Raw genomic sequence first — 21000 nt, 5'->3', positions numbered from 1 at the left:
ATTCTCCGAATCTCTTTCTCACGAAAAAATAGAGCAATATATATCACTATTGTCTGTCCCTCCCTGTCTCAGAAGTAGTCAGTGATGTGCAGGAAAATAGCCCTCAACAACTTACGCCATAACAGCCACTGATGAAAATTTTCTCCTAGTCGTAGGCAGGCATTTGCTGACGTCAGTATAATCTTTAGTAAAACTCTCTTGCTATGAAGATAGCAAGTATTTTCTCTGATGTAAAGTTTCTCTCTCTCTCTCTCTCTCTCTCTCTCTCTCTCTCTCTCTCTCTCTCTCTCTCTCTCTCTAAGACAGAAAGTGGCGTACAAAAACAGTCTTATGCGCCAAATGTTTTTTTGTTCTCCAGGAGTGATAACAAAAACAGACATCCTTATAATTCCAGACCTTCATGGTCTTAGTTTAAAAGGTAAATGGACTATAAATAGGCATTAAATATAATGAAATTGTTATCGAACTGTAATTGTTAGGCCCAAAATTTTCCTGCTATTTCAAGCGTAAAGAGGTGGTGCATGTCCTTCAAATGCCATGTTTGAATTTATAATTTATGTTTATTACCTTTTGTTTTTGGAAGGAAACGCGATCTGAAAACAAATAATACAAATCGACTGCCTGAAAATAACGGAACTTTAGTTATTTCAGCTGGCCGGCCATATTCACAATAAAATGTATATTAGTAGGAAGTTAACAAGTTAGTAAATAATGTATATATCAAAGAAAAACTGCGCTTACCAACGACAATTCCTGTAGCAAGGGCAAGAACGCAGGCGGTAAGAACCACTCCCAGTATTACTAGCTGCTTCCGAGTCACGATCATCCTGAAACTAGGAACAAAAAACTTCTTATTCAAAATAACGACTGAATTTCTAGAGTTAATATATAGAAGTATCATATACACTCAAATGAACATTAAAATCTACTCTGACGGGAGGTGCTCCCAGTAGCGGGGTAGTGCCGTCAGTGCACCTCATGCAGTGCGCTGTAGGCATTACTTGAGGTTCTTTGCAGCGTCCCTTCTGCCCCTAGCTGCACCCCCTTTACATTCCTTTTAATGTACCTCCGTTCATATTTTCTTTCTTCCATCTTCCTTTTCACCCTCTCCTAACACTTGGTTCATAGTGCAACTGCAAGTTTTTCTCCTGTTGCTCCTCTCAAGCCATTTTACTGTCAATTTCCATTTCAGCGCTGAATGACCTCATAGGTCCCAGCGCTTGGCCTTTGGCCTAAATCCTATATTCTATTCTTCTATTCTGACAGGCGGTACTTAACTGATCTTAATGAGAAGTCTTTTATCATATATGACGGACCGATTCCTTACAATATATTTCGCTGATCCTCATCACTGCATCGAAAATATATCGGCATTCGCAAATGGATCAACGTTTTTCCTCTCTCTCTAATTTTCTGCAAGGCATTTCTTTACTGCTAATTTTCTTAAAAGCAAGTTGGCTAAAAATGTTAATCTTTCACTCCCTTAAGCAGAAAATGGTATTGTTGAAGTAATTTTCCCAATTCGTTGTGACATTTAAATAAAAGGAATAGAAAAGGATATTGGGACATTCAGTTGATGAGAGAAGGATAAAGGAAAGCGATAACAACAGCCTTTCGTCTAAGGCATTAGTGCTAATCTGCACGCACTAACGCTACAAAAGTAAGGTGTGCTGTATTATGTATCGCCATGGCTCAATTCAGGCAACTGCCCAAGAATCCAAAATACAAACTATAAATAAACTTATGCAGAATTATAAACACACTTATGCAGAAGCGACAAATCTCTAATAGTATAAAACGGTTTATGACAATAAAAACACATTAAGTACTGTTAATACAATACTAATCTCACCATCACACGTTGGAATCCTCGCCACAGAGGAAACCCAGGTTAGTCCCAACATGGCCCAACCTGTTGTGACCTGACCCTCTCTCCCCCAACACACACACACGCACGCACACACACACACACACACATACACAAGCATATCAAAAAGGTAACGAGAATTTGATCACGCCCTCACCTTCTGAAAATATCTGATGAACCAATTAAGAGATCCTCCATCTTCCCTTTGACCCCCTCCCCCTCTTCCCTATCCCCCTTCCCCCTCCCCTCCTTTAACCTTCTCTCTCCTTTTCATCCACTTCCCCCTCCTCCCTCTCTGACCCTAACCAGAGAGAACCATAGAGAGGGCCGACTTCCTATGTGCTGCATTGTAATTGGCTGAGCGCTGGCGGCCATTTTGATTGTGGGTAACTGGAGGTTACTAGAGACGCAATGTTACTGTGATCTTTTGTGTACACCTTCATGTTCTCAAAGTGTACAGTTTATGAAGCAATTGTATGTTACAATGAGACTAAAATATCAGTTGAAAATCAAGAATAAAGCACCCAAAGAAAAGAAATTACATAAAAACAGAAAACTGTTGAAAATTTTCCATAAATGAATTCATATTAATCCAATGAGTATTTTGTTAGCAGGTCTTCACAGTGACAGTAAGTATAGCCAGAGAGAACCATAGAGAGGGCCGACTTCCTATGTGCTGCATTGTAATTGGCTGAGCGCCGGCGGCCATTTTGATTGTGTGTAACTGGAGGCTGCTAATGACGCATCATTCCGTCACTGCAGCCGAGTCTACACCAAATTACCTCTCCATGCATCATTTACACTACACAGGCCACACCAAGAAAACCTCTGGATCAGAAGGAACAGTGTTCTTCCATTAACTGTACAAAGTAAACAAAAACAAACAAAGAAGTGGCCTTCTACTCCTTTCCAAAGGACAACACAAAGTGAGCACATTAGTTTGTCATCCCATCTGCTTGTAAGCAGTTTGTTTACTGCTATGTACTATTCATTATTGTTCTCAAAGTGTACAGTTTATGAGGCAATTGTATGTTACAGTGAGACTAAAATATCAATTGAAAATCAAGAATAAAGCATCCAAAGAAAAGAAATTACGTAAAAACAGAAAACTTGAAAATTTCCCATAAATGAATTCATATTAATCCAATGAGTATTTTGTTAACAGGTCTTCACACTGACAGATAAGTATAGCCCTGTCTAACTCGATTATGCTTGGTGTGTGTTAATACTTTTGGTGGTGATTTTAATGCTAAACAATTTGTGCTATGTATATGTGTTGATGCCTTGGTGGTGGTACGTGATTAGTAATTAAATACTACCTATTTCCAATAGGTTGTGCACAGGCATAGCATTTTGTGCATATTTTGCTAAGGCATGGTATTTGCGAAGGCTTTACATTTTACTAGCATGTTCTTCTCCTAGGGCCTATTATATCTATCATCATTTAATGACACTGAAGTACAATAATTAGTTTTCCATATGCAGTCCTTTCACAGGTAATTTTACATAGCCTAAATGTTTGAAAATATGTATTATTTTATTTTACAGAACTTTGAATAAAATTGTTTAAACATTTTTCCAAGGGTTATTTTTAATTTATTTTACAGATTTGTGAATAAAACTGTTTAAACATATATGGGTTAATTTTGTTTATAAATATACCACATAGGCCTACATGTCTGTAAGAATATCTGAGAAGAGTAACATTTTTATCCCACTAAGGAATTACCTAGATAGGTATTATTTGGAGCAAAGTCTGTTCTACTGATCTAGTCACATTTGGCTGTGATGTGTCTGAGTGGTCCTCTTACTGTTACATACTAATATAGGCCTATTTGTACCTTTATTTTGATATACGTCCATAAAATGAACAATCATAACAACTGTCAAATAAATAAACATTGGCAGTTTGTTGTGTTCCAGCATAAAGACAAACTGTTGGCCCTACAGTGGGTTGCAGTGCACTCAGAGCATGTTCATTTGCAAAACGTTGCTGTCATTGCAGCTCCAGTTACACACAATCAAAATGGCGGCCAAATTACGCTGCACATAGGAAGTCGGACCTCTCTATGGTTCTCTCTGCCCTAACCCTAGAAACAACTTTTATTAAAAGATTTTCTTATACCTATATTTCATCTAAGTTAATTTTTTTTTTTTTTTTAGTTTCTCATCGTCGTCGTCGATTGTGAAATATCCAATTAGGGATTTACATACAATGACCACTAACCATACAAAGGGGGTAATCACCTTTCAGAGGATCTGCTTCTGTGTTGATTAATTACTCTTATACGAGTGTTGAACCGGTGATACAGAGTAATAAACAAAGAAAAATGCGATTTTACGCGCATCGTGAGACTCAAATCCGCGTTCACCAAGTTCTTTTTCTCTGAATCTCAGGGGTGACTAATTACGAACCCAAATGGAATGTGTGTTACCACAATTTTAAACTTGTATAGGTGAATGAGCGAAAGATGCTTGGTATCCTTTAGTTAATGGGGGGACAAAAGTCCACTTTTTTCTTCAAAGTTTTGTATAACAGATGTTGGAAATGAGTCTGATAATAATATTATAAAATATATACTCAACACAAACAAGTATAAAATATTAAAATAATAATGAAATAGATTATGTAATTTTTCATTAGGTTTGTCGACAAAATCTTCTGCAGGGATTTTGCCAACATAACACTCCCATCTAGTCGTTTTAATACAGCAGTAGAAATTATAATCGTACGTGCCAACTATGCATCGAGTCAGGCTGACATGGAAGTATGTGATGGTTCTGGATTGTAGAGTGCTGTAATTATTTTGCTTGTAACGTGTTCTTTATTTCTGAAAAGTGTATGGTAGGTTGCATCTTCAACTGAAGATGCAACCTACCATACAGGAGTTTTGCACCTGAGAAACTTAATTGTAGAAAGGTCCTTGTGAATCTGGAATTTTGGAACATTCTGGAAGTGGGCGTATAGAAGCTGCTGCAGAGCAGCGTGTGCTCACTCTTCTCCTAGATACCAAGAGAGCCAGAAGCTCCATAGGTAGGCTCTAAAACTTGAAAGCCAGTTGATGGCCAAATTTCAATAGAACATGTAAGTCTTGCACTGTCATTTTCATTGGTCTTAATAGGGGCTATCCCTTGTTTTGCGTGGACATGTACCATGTCCAGTGATAAAGTTGTATGTGCTCACTAGTTAAGTCCTAATACAAGTAAGTTTGTTAGAGTTTAGACAATTTTTAGTGTCTTTAGTAAGTGACCAACACGCAGTCCTGGGTTCATTCTTTGTGTTTGGAAGTACTTTCAGAATTTGTCATTGGTAGCGAAGCCTGCATTGTTAGATTTAAAGTAGAGTGCTGAGTACCTCGGTGCAATTCTTTTGCATGAGAAATCCTTGTGAGCAACAGGCCCAGCCATGTTGCAAATCCCAGGACCCCTAACAGCAACTGATGACCCATGAGACTATGCATCTTCGTCAGTAGTAATGTCTGTAGAGAGAACTTCAGCCAGCACCTCCTGCTCCGTTTCTTCACTTTTGGGAAAGTATTTCCAACTACAGCACTCTTTAGAGCATCATGAAACATGTTTGTAAATTCATGAAGATTAGAGATGATCCATTAACAAAGCTAGCTTATGTAGAACAAGCCATCATTGGCCCACTTTGTGTAGATATTTAGAGAAGGGTGGAGAGGCTTTTCATGAAATAGCCTATTTTGCAAGGCAATTAAATTTAGTTTTAATTAATAACATGTCCCCTAAGGGAAAACTAGTAACGCTATATCTTAAACATATTCATAATATAAAACTAAACTGTGGCATCAATACAATTATCTCAATTTTCAGACAAGAGTGATGGATGCCAGTAGTGCGAGTGCTAGTTAAGAAAATAGTTAGTAGTTGCTTAGAGTATAAGAGGATGCTCAGAGCCCCATTGTCGCAACCTCCTCAGCCCCAGCTACCGAGCCCTCGTGTGACTCTGATGACACCGTTTCACCACATAGGACTTGATCATGCAGATCCAGTTAACACCCAGGAGGGTCATGCTTACATCCTGCTAATTACATGTCTTAGTACCCGTGAGGTCTACCTGGATCTGGTGATGAACCTCAGTGTTGACACCTTCATCCTCTACCCTCATAGATTTGCCATCTGTCACGGCACCCCATCTGTTATATACTCTGACAATCATGCAACCTTCAAGACTGCAAGCAACTTGTTAGCCGATCTCTGCAACGAGGATGTGACTCAGTCGTATTTGAGAGAAAGAGGAATACCCTGGAACTTCCAGACTCCACATTCACCTTGGAAGGGCAGATGTTTGAATGACTAATCAGGTTGACGAAGCGTGCCCTGGCAGTCTCACTCAATAGAGCCTTGTTTAATGAGGAACAGGCAAGAACACTAGTTGAAGAGGCAGAATGCATCGTCAACAACCATCCTCTTACTTATTGTAGTGATGTCTGCAAGGATGAAGTCCTCAGTCCGTCACATCTCCCATGAGGTATGACTATGCATTTGCTGCCTGCTGCAGCACCGAACAAGGTATGCTTGATACTTTCACCACAAAGAAGATTCGAGCTGAATACTTCAAATTAGTTGACGCTCTATGTGCCTTTAAGTTACATTGGAGCACCGAGTATCTACAGGCCCTACGCCAATGTCATGATTTAGGCCCTGGTAAGCCGACTCCATTCAGAAACGTTGACTCCGTCTTAGTAAAAAAGATCGACTGGCGTTGTAAAGTCTAGCCTCTCGGAAGAATTATACAACTCTACCGTGGAGAGGATGATGTCGTTCACTCAGCAAAAGTTTTGTGTGAAGGTGAAGAATGTCTCGTGGCGATCGAACACATTATCATGTTAGAGGTGAATGACTAACATGAAGACAGTACCTGTGATGTCGTGTCAAATGAAGTGATTAACGAGGACGAACTCGTAAATGTTGAATTAACTATTGATCATACTCTGAATGATAGTGAACGTGTAGTGGTCAATATTGATAATCACAAACTAATTGATCAAGAATCAGAGACAGTGGTTGAAGAAAGTACCCATAAACAGAATGAAGTAAATGTTGACAGAGTTAGGGGTAGACCCAAAAGGAAAATGGCTTTAGCCCAACGTGAGAAAATGAAATATTGGCTCCAAGAAGGCAAACTGTAGAGTTTTTTGAGTGTTGTTTACAAACATTGTTCCTTGAGGAGGAACGAAATGGAACTGTGAGAAGGTCCAGGGACCATTATGGTTAGATAATTTGATCGCTTTGCGTGCTACCGAGAGAGAAGAGCACCGTTGTGCCATTGTTTACATTTCATTGTTTTGTGTATTGTATGACTGTAAGGCACAGAATAGTGTCCAATATCCTGCTTATAGTGCAATCCAGATGCGATTGTGAGCCCTCCAATTGTATCTGGGCCGTAAATTAAAACCAAACATTGTCCACTTCAGACGTCATTTTAACTTTGCTGACTTGTCTGTCAGATCTGTCTGGCTGGGAGAATGTTGACAAAATCTTCTGCAGGGATTTTGCCAACATAAAACTCCCATCTATTCATTTTAATATATCAGTAGAAATTGTAATCGTACGTGCCAACTATGCATTGAGTCGGGCTGACATGGAAGTATGTGATGGTTCTGGATTGTAAAGTGCTGTAATTATTTTGCTTGTAACGTGTTCTTTATTTCTGAAAAGTGTATGGTAGGTTGCATCTTCAATTAACAGGAGTTTTGCACCTGAGAAACTTAGTTGTACAAAGGTCCTTGTGAATCTGGAATTTTGGAACATTCTGGAAGTGGGCGTATATAAGCTGCTGCAGAGCAATTTGTGCCCACTGTCCTCCTAGATACCAAGCGAGCCAGAGGCTCCACAGGTAGGCTCTAAAACTTGAAAGCTGGTTGATGGCCGAATCTCAATAGAGCTTGTGACTTTGTGAGTCCTGCACCATCATTTTCATCGGTCTTAATCGAGGCCATCCTTTGTTGTGCGTGGACATGTATCATGTTCAGTGATAAAGTTGTATATGCTCACTAGTTTAAGTCCTAATACAAGTAAGTTTGTTAAAGAGCAATTTTTAGTGCTTTAGTAAGCGACCAACATGCAGTCCAGGATTTATTCTTTGTGTTAGGAAGTACATTCAGAATTTGGCATTGGTATTGAAGCCCGCATTGTTAGATTTAAAGCAGAGCGCTGAGCACCTCGGTGCAATTCTTTTTTCTGTGAGTTTGATTTGTGTATTTATCAATGGCCATGTGGTTATCCGTGTTTGTTAGCCCGGCTATAGTCAGTTTTAATGTAATGTTCGTGTAAATTGATTATATTTTTTTGGTAATTAACGTAAATGTGAATAGCTCAGGTATATTTTTGTATTGCCATAGTTTATTTTTGTAATAAAACTTGAAAATGCCCTTGTGTTTGTATAGCCGCCACCTGTTTGTGCTAGCTCAGTGTCGTTGTCATTTTTAGACTTTGTATCAAGTGCAAAACATCAGGCAAGAGCCAGATTCACTGAGTTGCTGTTGAGAAAAATCTCAACAAGGTTCGTGATCAGATTAATTGTTCATTTAAGTTTTGACTGATTAATCCCATTGTTTACATATGAAGTCGGCAAACACCAGCACTTGCAACAACTTCCTGTGAGTCTGTTATTATTTTTCCTGCATCTAAGCCTTTGATTTTCCTATTAGACATTATTTTTCTACAAATATGTTTTAAAGTTACAATTAGTAAAATGGTAGACCTCGGTGGTTAACTCGTGGACCTTCAGTAAAGTCTGCTTTGGATAACTATAAACTAGCTCTGGAAGCCCTTCAAAAAGCATCAAATGACTTTGGTTCATCTACAGCTGTCAAAGTAGCTGCAGAAAATCTCCAATCCCTTCGTATAGAAGACAGGTTTAAGGAAATTTTTGAAGTTGCACAGGAGAAAACTGAGGAATGTGAACTAGAACCAGTGATTCTCCCTCACAAGTGCAAGATTCCAGAGGCTTGATGATGGTTCTCAGGAGTATACTCCCAGCTGTGCAGAGGAGTATTACAGAGTAGAATTCTTCAAAGCTATTGACAGCGCCTCAGAGTATTTAAATGAGTATTTCACTTCATCTGGTCTCACAATATACCGTGACTTAAGTGAAATGCTCTTAACTGTGTCATTCAAAGAGGAGTCAGCCAAGGAATATCCAGAGCTTTCTGATTCCTTAAAGCAAGACATTGATTTCTTCCACAATCAGCTCAATGGTACATCTGTTGAGGACTACTGAAAGACATTTGCAAATATGCTGCTGGAAGTTCGAAGAAAGTTCACATAGGTTGAGCGCTTGCTGAGACTTCTTTTGGCCTCTCCGGAAAGTCCATGTGAGGCTGAATGGTCATTCACTGCACTTAGGCGCATGAAAACTTGGCTGCATTCCACCATGACCCAAAAACGGCTTAACCATCTTGTGATCTGTCATGTTCACCAAGAACGACTTGCTGCACTTGACCCTCAAGACATAGTTAATTTGTAAAAAAAAAAAAAAAGTGCCAGATACACGGGAAAATATTTTTGGCAATATTTAATGCATCTATATTGTTTGGCTGTATCCAGAGGTAAGCACTTGCTTTATCAATTGCAAAAATGCTTGAATCCTCGAAGGGGTGCCCACAAATGTCTCGCCTGCATGCATTTCTATCCTCCACCACTACTTCTCTTCTCATCCTACTATGTTATTGTTTGCAAAATTTTCATTTCATACATTCAACAATCAATTCATTCAGTATTGTCCCCTTCTATACTTTCTCTTGCTTTCCCACTACTGTAGTACTGTCGCAAGTAGTAAATTCTCATTCTTTTGCTACCATCCCCAACCTTAGATGTTAAAACCCACATTGGAGTAAAAGGCTGTTATTGTTACAGGACACTATTATTTTAGACTCTCAGTGGAGTCCTATAAATCCTATAATATACTGCACCATAAAATAATGTTTATTTTTATCCTTATTACCTATACTGAAAAAGTTTGTAACATTAAATACTGATCTAGTCTCTACACAGAGTTAAGTAGAAATGTATATTGATGATGTCACAGAAGACTTGTGCCGTATTTTAGCCAATCTGTAAATCGTGAACTTACAAACTTGTTGACTGACTAATATTGATAAATCAGTCGATTATATTAAACGTATAATTTTCAGAATGCCCCCCCACCCCCTGCCGTCCCTGGGCCCCCGCCCATTTAGAGACCAGATGACGCCCTGGTCAACAAGTGCCATCTTGCGCGTGTTTCGACAGACGAAGGCAGGAGCTTGAGGGGAGGTGTTTGGTACTGTATGGGCGTCAACATAATAGAACGTGAACTTACTTTCTCTCTCTCTCTCTCTCTCTCTCTCTCTCTCTCTCTCTCTCTCTCTCTCTCTCTCTCTCTCTCCTTCTTCTTCTATTTCTTCTTGTCTCCCCCTCTCTATCTTTTTCTCTCTTCTTCTTCTCTTTCTTTAACCCTTGAAACAGTCTATAATATATTATCCTTTTCGATTCGTAATTAGCTTTATGCATGTAAATTTTTTCGATGTACTTACAAACGCAATCAAGATGTATAATTTTTCCGTGTCTTTTTTTTATTTGATTATATTCCTGTGCGACATCTTTCTTAGTATTCACAACACTTATTTTTAACTTGTTCTTTACATCCATTCGCTTTTTTTGCTGCGTTCTTTCACTTCGTTGATAAAGTCTCTTTTCACAGTGTTTCACTCTGACTTCTTTACCTCATCCCTCTTATTTTAAGTTTTCCCGCTCAACTTTTTAACCATGAGTTCGACAGAAAATGTGGCCCGTACCGATGAAAACGCTGCTGACAGGAAGAGGTTACAAAGCATTTAAAACCTCTTTCGCAAATGTTACACGAAGAAGACCATGTAGCCGATAGGCTACTTTCTCAACTCCAACGGGAAATTCTGAATGATGCCTTGAATAAAGAAAGAAGGAAAGAAAGAAAGAGAGAAGGGAAGAAAGAAAGAAAGAACGAAAGAGAGAACAAAAGAAAGAAAGAGAAGGAAGGAAGGAAAGAAAGAAAGAGAGAAGGAAAGAAGGAAGGGACGAAACAAAGAGAGAACAAAAGAAAGAAAGAGAAGGAAGGAAATAAAGTGAGAAAGAAAGAAACAAGGAAACAAAGAAAAACGAAAGAATTAAAGGAAGAGTCAAATGAAAAAAAAAGGTGGGCTATATATATACATTTATATTAACCAAAACTCCTCAACATCGCGTCGCGGGCGCCAGAACTGAAATTCCAATGGTCATCTTTGCTTTTAATGTGCCGTTTCAGATTTCACTCGCGTAGCCATCGGAGATGTTATTGAAATTTGCAATATATAGATAAAAAATTACTTTAAGAAAAATTGATAGAGAAAAACTCGGTGAAAATGTAATCTCGATATTTTTCCCAAACCAGAAAAAATAGAGAAAATAGATAAATGGGTCATTAATAAAGGATGATACGTCTCAAGTCCTTTTCCATTATCTCAAGGTGCGGAGAGTTGCGTTCTGCTCACTTTTTTCCCTTAAACTAGATGTTTCCTCTGCGAATGCTCCGCTCATCAATTAAGCAGGGGGAGGAGGAAGGGTTATAAGCGCAGGAAAGATGCTTACGAGGAACGTCCATCTCCCCATGACAATATCTTAGCATGGTAAACCCCAACATTTTTATTTGGAAACCGATAAATCCACTGAAGCTCAGCTCCTGTAAATTTAAGACGCGCTTTTTACAGAGTTGGATAAAACCATTTTTTTTAACGATAGTTTGTAAAAGTACCCACATATAAAACTTTATTATTAATTTCATCACATATACAATAGGTTTATTCAAATTAATAACACTCAATTCTGCTTTTGGGGTATATAAAAGCCCAGGAGTCATACAACATATGGACGTAGATTTAACTTTTGTCCCACTCTCATAATTGTTGATATCTACCTTTGTTTGCAAATGTATTTAGCCTATCGATTTACCTCACATCTATGATTTTCATAAGGAAACTGAAATTCCAGTCAATTTATTCTCGGAATGATACCTTTTATTTAAACGAGATTACAAAGTTGTTGAAAAACATGCCGAATAAGTTCATGACAACTTAGAATAGTAGTAACCCATACACCCCGCTAGAATTCCTGGTAACGGGTTATAAGCGTATTATGTGTATGGTTGTCTAACAAAGTGTGTTATGTCATGAGAGTAATTTTAGCAATTACTGCACCTCATCCTCAAACTCAGGACATTTGGAAAGAAAGATATATCTCGGTTTATCCCTTTTACACTGAATTAAGCACTCTACTATATACTAAAACATGTTTTGTCTCAATAATTAAAATGTTCGTTTTTTTACCTTCCCTTCCAAACCATGCATCCATAGCATCCTTCACATTATCCCTCTGTTGATTTTTCTCATTTCTTTTTTAACATCCTTGTGTGCCACATTTTAAAAACTTTTTCCATAGGCTATGAAACTTCTTCTTTCATTGTTTCATAATGCCTGCTGATTACCAAAAAACATTTTCCCCAAGAATGCCTAAAGGATATACCTACAGATTCCTAAAAAACATTTCCCCCAAAAGATGCCTAAGAGGATATCATGCCAACAGATTTCTAAAAAACATTTTGCCTAAGGATGCCTAAAGTATATCATGCCAACAGATATCTAAAGAACATTTTGACAAATGATACCTAAAGGATGTCCAAAGGATATCATGCCTACAGATTTCTAAGGAACATCTTACCAAAAGATGCTTGAAGGATATCATGCCTACATATGCCTAAAGAACATTTTGCCAAAGGATGTCTAAAGGATATTAAGCTTACATATGCCTAAAGAACTTCATACCAAAGGATCCCTAAAGGATATCATGCCTACAGATACCTCAAGAACATCTTACCAAAGGATGTCTAAAGGATATCATGCCTAAAGATGCCTAAAGAACATTTTGCCAAAAAGATGCCAAAAGGATTTCAAGCCTACAGATGCCAAAAGAACATCTTGCCAAAGGATGCCCAAAGGATATCATGCCTACAGTTGCCAAAAGAACATTATGCAAAAGGATGCCTGAAGGATGTCATGCTTACAGATGCCTAAAGAATATCTTGCCAAAGGATACCTAAAGGATATCATGCCTACAGTTGCCTAGAGAACATCTGACCAAAGATGCCTAAAAGATATCATGCCTACAGACGCCTGAAAAACATCTTGCCAAAAGATGCTCAAAGGATATCATGCCTACAGATGCCAAAAGAACAGTATGCCAAAAAGGATGCCTGAAGAATGTCATGCTTACAGATGCCTAAAGAACATCTTGCCAAAGGATACCTAAAGGATATCATGCCTACAGTTGCTTAAAGAACATCTTGCCAAAGGATGGCTAAAAGCTAAGGGTATAATACCTAAAGATATCTAAGAAACATGTCTACAGACATCTAAAGAAAATTTTGCCAACAGTTGCCTAAAGGATTCATGCCTACAGATATCTAAAAAAAATATTGCCAAAGGATGCCAAAGGATATCATGCCTACAGATACCTAAAAAACATCATGCCAAAGGATGCCTAAAGGATATCATGCCTACAGATGCCAAAAGAACATCTTGCTAAAGGATTCCTAAAGAATCTCATGCTTACAGATATCTAAAGAACATTTTGCCAAAGGATGCCTAAAGGATATCATGCCTACTGATGCCAAAAGAACATCTTGCCAAAGGATGCCTAAAGGATGTAATGAAAATATATGCCTAAAGAACATCTTGCTAAAGGATGCCAAAAGGATATCATACCTACACATACCAAAAGAACATCTTGCCAAAGGATGCCTGAAGCATAACTTGCCTAGAGATCCCAAAAGGACATATTGCCAAAGGATGCCTAAAGGATATCATGCCCACAGCTGCCTAAAGAGCATCTTACCAAAGGATGACTAAAGGATATCATACCTAGAGATACCAAAACAACATCTTGCCAAAGGATGCCTGAAGGATATCATGCCTACGGATCCTAAAAGAACATCTTGCCAAAGAATGCCTAAAGGATATCTCATGCCTAGAGATATCTAGAGATCATTTTGCCAAAGTATGCCTAAAGATATCATACCTACAGATGCCAAAAGAACATTTTGCAAAACGATGCCTAAAGGATTCATGCCTACAGATGCCAAAAGAACATCTTGCCAAAGGATGCCTAAAGGATATCATGCCTACAGATGCCTAAAAACATCTTGACAAAGGATTCCTAAAGATATCATGCATACAAATGCCTAACAAACATTTTGCCAAAGAGTGCCTAAAGGACATCATGCCTACAGATCCTAAACGACCATCTTGCCAATGGATGCCTAAGGGTTATTATATCTACAGGTGCCAAAATAACATCTTGCCAAATGATGTCTGTAGGATTCATGCCTACAGATGCATAAGAAACATCTTGCCAAAGTCCTACAGATAGCAAAAGAACATCTTGCCAAAGGATGTTTAAAGGATATCATACCTAACGATGACTAAAGAACATCTTGCCAAAGGATGCCTAAAGGATATTATGCCTAAAGATGCCAAAAGAACAACTTGCCAAAGGATGCCTAAAAGATACCACGCTTACATATGCCTATGGAACATCTTGCCAAAGGGTGCCTAAAGGATATCATGCATACAGATGCCAAAAGAACGTCTTGCCAAATGGTGCCTAAAGGATATCATGCCAACAGATGCCAAAAGAACATCTCACCAAAGGATGCCTAAAGGGTATCATGCCTACAGATACCAAAAGAACACCAAGCCAAAGGATGCCTAAGGGATATCATGCCTACAGATACCAAAAGAACATCTTGCCAAAGGATGCCTAAAGGATATCATGCCTACAGATACATAAGAAACATCTTGCCAGAGGATGACTAAGGGATATAACGCCTACTGATGCCAAAAGGTGCCTAAAGGATATAATGAACACAGATGGATAAAAAACATCTTCCCAAAGGGTGACTAAAGGATATCATGCCTAAGAACGCCAAAAGAACATCTTGCTAAAGGATGCCTAAAGGGTTCATGCCAACAGATGCATAAGAAACATCTTGCCAAATGATGCCTAAAGGATATCCTACCTGCAGTGCCTAAAAAACATCTTGCCAAAGGATTCCTGAAGGATATCATGCCTACAGATGACTAAAGAACATCTTACAAAAGGATGTCTAAAGGATATCATGCCTACAAAGGATATTATGCCTACAGATGCTTAAAGAGCATCTTGCCAAAGGGTGCCTAAAGGATATCATACCTACAGATCTCTAAAGCACATTTTGCCCAATGATGCCTACAGGATATTATGCCTACATATGCCTAAAGAACATTTTGCCAAAGGAGTCTAAAGGATATCGTGCCTACAGATGTCTAAAGAAAATTTTTCCAAAAGGATACCTAAAGGATATGGCTACAAATGCCTAAAGAACATTTTGCCGAAGGATGCTTAAGAATAGAATGCCTACAGATGCCTAAAGAACATTTTGACAATGAGGCCTAAATGATATCATGTCTCAAGATGGCTAAGGGATATGTCTACAGATGCCTGAAGAACATTTCTCCAAAGGATGCCTAAAGGATGCCTAAAAAACATCTTGCCAAAGGATGCCTAAAGGATATTGCGCCTACAGATACCTAAATAGCATCTTGAGAAAAGATGCCTAAAGGACATAATGCCTGCAGAAGAAAAAAAAGAACATTTGTCAAAGTATCCCTTAAGGATATCATGCCTACAGATGGATAAAGAACATCTTGCCAAAGAATGCCTAAAGATCATGCCTACATAATATGCCTGAAGAACATTTTGCTAAATGATGATAAAGGATATAGTGCCTACAGATGCTTAAAGAACATCTTGCCAAAGGATGCCTAAAGGATATCATGCCTACAGATGCAAAGGAACATCTTGCCAAAGGATGCCTAAAGGATATCATATCTAAAGATATCTAAAAAACATTTTGCCAAAGGATGCCTAAAGGATATCATGCCTAAAGATATCTAAAGAACATTTTGCCGAAGGATACCTAAATGATATCATGCCTACAGATACCAAAAGTATATCTTACCAAAGGATCCCTAAGAGATATCAGGCCTATTATGCCTAAAGAAAATCTTACCAAAGGATGCCTAAAAGATATCATGCCTAGATGTGCCTAAAGAACATCTTGCCAAGAATGCCTAAAGGATATTATGCCTACAGATGTCAAAGGAACATCTTGCCAAAGAATGCCTAAAAGATATCATGCCAACAGATGAAAAAAAAATTGCCAAAGGTTGCCTAAAGATATCATGTCTACAGATATCTAAAGAAAATTTTGCCAAAGGATGCCTAAATGTTATCATGCATACAAATACCTAGAGAACATTTTAGCAAAGGATAGCTGAAGGATATCATGCTACTTATGCCAAAGGAACGTTTTGCCAAAGGATGCCTTAAAGGATATCAAACCTACAGATGCCTAAAGAACATCTTGCCAAAGGATGCCTAAATGATATCATGCCTAGAGGTGCCAAAAGAACATATTGCCAGAGGATATTTAAAGGATATCATGCCTACAAATGCAAAGACAATCTTCCCAAAGGATGCCTAAAGGATATCATGCCTACAGATGCCTAAAAAAATCTTCCCAAAGGATGCCTAAGGGACATCATGCCTACAGATGCCTAGAGAACATTTTGCCAAAGGGTGACTGAAGGATATCATGCCTACAGATGCTTAAAGAACATCTTGCCATAGGATGCATAAAGGATTCATGCCTACAGATATCTAAAGAACATCTTGCCAAAGAATGTTTAAAGGACATCATGCCTACAGATGACAAAAGAACACCTTGCCAAAGGATGCCTAAAGGATATCATGCCTACAGATACCAAAATAACATTTTGCCAAAGGATGCCCAAAGGATATCATGCCTACAGATGCTTAAAGAACATCTTGCCAATTGCCACAGAATGCCTAAAGTATTCATGCCTACAGATATCTAAAGAACATTTTGCCAAGGATGCCTAAGGGATCTCATGCCTGCAGATTCCTAAAGAATATCTTGCCAAAGGATGCCCAAAGGATATCATGCTTACAGATGCCTGAAGAACATTTTACAAAAGGATGCCTAAAGGATATCATGACTAGAGATGCCTAAAGAACATCTTACCAAAAGGTGTCTAAACGATCATCCCTACTGATGCCTAAAGTACATTTTTCCAAATGATGTTTATTGGATATCATGAATACAGATGCCTAAAGAACATTTCGCAAAAGTATGCCTAATTGATATCATGTCTACAGATGCCTGATGAACATTTCGCCAAAGGATGCCTAAAGGATAACATGCCTATAGATGCATAAAGAAAATTTTTCCAAAGATGCCTTAAGAATATCATGCCTAAAGATGCCTAAAGAACATTTTTCCAAATAATGTCTAAAGGATATCATGCCTACAGATGCCTAAAGAACATCCTGACAAAGGATGTTTAAAGGATTCATGCCTATAGATATCTAAAGAACATCTAGCCAAAGAATGCCTAAAGGATATCATGACTACAGATAACTTAACAACATCTTGCCAACGAATGCATAAAGGATATAATGCCTACAGATGCCAAAAGAAAATCTTGCCAAAGAATGTCTAAAGGATATCATGACTACAGATGCCTAAAGAACATCTTTCCAGAGAATGCCTAAAGGATATCATGCCTACAGATGCCTAAAGAATATCATGCCTACAGATGCCTAAAGAATATCATGCCTACAGATGCCTAAAGAACATCTTGCCAAAGAATGCCTAAAGGATATCATGCCTACATATGTCCAAAAAACAAATTGCCGAAGGATGACTAAATGATATCATGCCTACAGATGTCTAAAGAACATCTTGCCAAAGGACGACTAAAAAATATCATACCTACAGATATTTAAGGAACATTTAGCCAAAAGATGCCTAAATGATATCATACCTATAGATGCCTAAAGAACATTTTGCCAAAGGATGCCTGAAGGATATCATGCCTACAGATACCTGAAGAAAATATTGCCAAAGGATGCCTAAAGGATATCATGCTTACAGATGTCAAAAGAACATCTTACCAAAGGATGCCTAAAGGATATCATGCCTACAGATGCCAAAAGAACGTCTTACCAAAGGATGCCTAAAAGATATCATGCCCACAAATGCGTAATAAACATTTTGCCAAAGGATGCCTAAAGGATATCGTGCCTACAGATGCCTAAAGAACATCTTGACAAAGGACTCCTACAAATGAATAACAAACATTTTACCAAAGGATGCCTAAAGAATATCATGCCTACAGATCCTAAAAGAACATCTTGCCAAAGGATGCCTAAGGGTTATTATATCAACAGGTGCCTAAAAAACATCTTGCCAAAGGATGCCTAGATAATATCACGCCTACAGATACCTAAATAGCATCTTGCCAAAGAATGCCTAAAGAGATAATGCCTACAGAAGAAAAAGAACATCTTGTCAAAGTATGCCTAAAAGATATCATGCCTACAGATGGATAAAGAAAATCTTGCCAAAGGATACATAAAGACTATCATCCCTACAGATGCCTAAGAAACATTTTGCTAAATGATGATAAAGGATATAATGCCTACAGATGCTTAAAGAACATCTTGACAAAGGATGCCTAAAGGATATCATGCCTACAGATGCAAAAAAAATCTTGTCAAAGGATGCCTAAAGGATATCATACCTAAAGATATCTAAAGAACATTTTGCCAAAGGATGCCTAAAGGATAGCATACCTATAAATATCTAAAGAACATTTTCCCGAAGGATACCTAAAGGATATCATGCCTACAGATATAAAAGTATATCTTGACAAAGGATCCCTAAGAGATATCAGGCCTACACATGCCTAAAGTAAATCTTACCAAAGGATGCCTAAAGGATATCATGCCTAGAGATGCCTAAAGAACATCTTGCCAAAGAATGCCTAAAGGATATCATGCCTACAGATGTCAAAGGAACATCTTGCCAAAGAATGCCTAAAGGATATCATGCCTACAGATGTCAAAGGAACATCTTGCCAAAGAATGCCTAAAAGATATCATGCCAACAGATATCTAAAGAACATTTTCCCAAAGGATGCCTAAAGGATATCATCTACTTATGTCAAAGGAACGTTTTACCAAAGGATGCCTAAGGATATCAAGCCTACAGATGCCTAAAGAACATTTTGCCTTGCCAAAGGATGCCTGAAAGGATATCATGCCTACAGATACATAAAGAAAATATTGCCAAAGGATGCCTAAAGGATATAATGCCTACAGATGTCAAAAGAACATCTTTCCCAAAGGATGCCTAAAGGATTGCCTACAGATGCCAAAAGAACATCTTACCAAAGGATGGCTAAAGGATATCATGCCTACAAATGCATAACAAACATTTTGCCAAAGGATGCCTAAAGGATATCATGCCGACAGATGCCTAAAGAACATCTTGACAAAGGATTCCTAAAGATATCATGCCTACAAATGCCTAACAAACATTTTGCCAAAGGATGCCTAAAGGATATCATGCCTACAGGTGCCAAAATAACATCTTGCCAAAAGATGCCTAAGGGTTATTATATCTACAGGTGCCAAAAAAACATCTTGCCAAAGTATGCCTAGATGATGTCACGCCTACAGAAACCTAAATAACATCTTGCCAAAGGATGCCTAAAGACATAATGCCTACAGAAGAAAAAAGAACATATTGTCAAAGTATGCCTAAAGGATATCATGCCTACAGATGGATAAAGAACATCTTGCCAAAGGATGTCTAAAGACTATCATGCCTACAGATGCATACCTAAAAAACATTTTGCTAAATGATGATAAAGGATATAATGCCTACAGATGCTTAAAGAACATCTTGCCAAAGGATACCTAAAGGATATCATGCCTACAGATGCAATAAAAAATTTTGCTAAAGGATGCCTAAAGATATCATGCCTACAGATATCTAAAGAACATTTTGCCAAAGGATGCCTAAAGGATATCATGCATACAGATGCCTAAAGAACATTTTGACAAAGGATAGCTAAAGGATACCATCTACTTATGTCAAAGGAACGTTTTGCCAAAGGATGCCTAAGGATATCAAACCTAGAGATGCCAAAAGAATATATTGCCAAAGGATGTTTAAAGGATATCATGCCTACAGATACAAAGACAATCTTGCCAAAAGATGCCTAAAGGATATCATGCCTACAGATGCCTGAAGAACATCTTCCCAAAGGGTGCCTAAGGGATATCATGTCTACAGATGCCTAGAGAACATTTTGGCAAAGGGTGACTGAAGGATATCATCCCTACAGATGCCTAAAGAACATCTTGCCATAGGATGCATAAAGGATTTATGCCTACAGATATCTAAAGAACATCTTGCCAAAGAATGCCTAAAGGACATCATGGCTACAAATGCCTAAAGAACACTTGCCAAAGGATGTCTAAAGGATATCATGCCTACAGATACCAAAATAACCTTTTGCCAAAGGTTGCCCAAAGGATATCATACCTACAGATGCTTAAAGAACATTTTGCCAAAGGATGCCTAAAGGATATTATACCTACAGATCCCTAAAGGAATTCTTGCCAGAGGATGTCTAAAGGATGTCATCCCTACAGATACCTAAAGAACATTTTGCCACAGAATGCCTAAAGGATTCATGCCTACACATATCTAAAGAACATTTTGCCAAGGATGCCCAAAGGATCTCATGCCTACAGATGTCTAAAGAATATCTTACCAAAGGATGCCAAAAGGATATCATGACTACAGATGTCTGAAGAACATTTGCCAAACGATGCCTAAAGGATATCATGCCTAGAGATGCCTAAAGAACATCTTTCCAAAGGGGGTCTAAAGGATATCATGCCTACAGATGCAGAAAGAACATCTTGCCAAATGATGCCTAAAGGACATCGTCCCTACAGATGCCTAAAGAACATTTTTCCAAACGATGTCTATAGGATATCATGAATACAGATGCCTAAAGAACATTTTGCAAAAGTAAGCCTAATTGATATCATTTCTACAAATGCCTAAAGAACATTTCGCCAAAGGATGCCTAATGGATAACATGCCTATAGTTGCCTAAAGAACATTTTTCCAAACGATG

General features: G+C 38.2%; 1 protein-coding gene across 7 annotated transcripts in view; it reads right to left on the bottom strand.

The window, feature by feature from the left end:
* LOC136826840 (scoloptoxin SSD14-like) overlaps positions 1-21000 on the bottom strand; it is a 273826-nt gene that overhangs the window by 139943 nt on the left and 112883 nt on the right. For all 7 annotated transcript variants that reach the window (XM_067084327.1, XM_067084328.1, XM_067084324.1 and 4 more), the window contains one exon: positions 742-833. In XM_067084327.1, the coding sequence (XP_066940428.1) occupies positions 742-826 (85 nt within the window). In that variant the 5' untranslated portion in view covers positions 827-833. The remainder of the gene's footprint in view (positions 1-741; positions 834-21000) is intronic.

The sequence above is a fragment of the Macrobrachium rosenbergii genome, chromosome 41 (assembly GCF_040412425.1).
Source record: "Macrobrachium rosenbergii isolate ZJJX-2024 chromosome 41, ASM4041242v1, whole genome shotgun sequence".
NCBI lineage: Eukaryota > Metazoa > Arthropoda > Malacostraca > Decapoda > Palaemonidae > Macrobrachium > Macrobrachium rosenbergii.
Note: the sequence above shows the minus strand (reverse complement) of the source record. Positions and strands in the feature narration are given on the sequence as shown.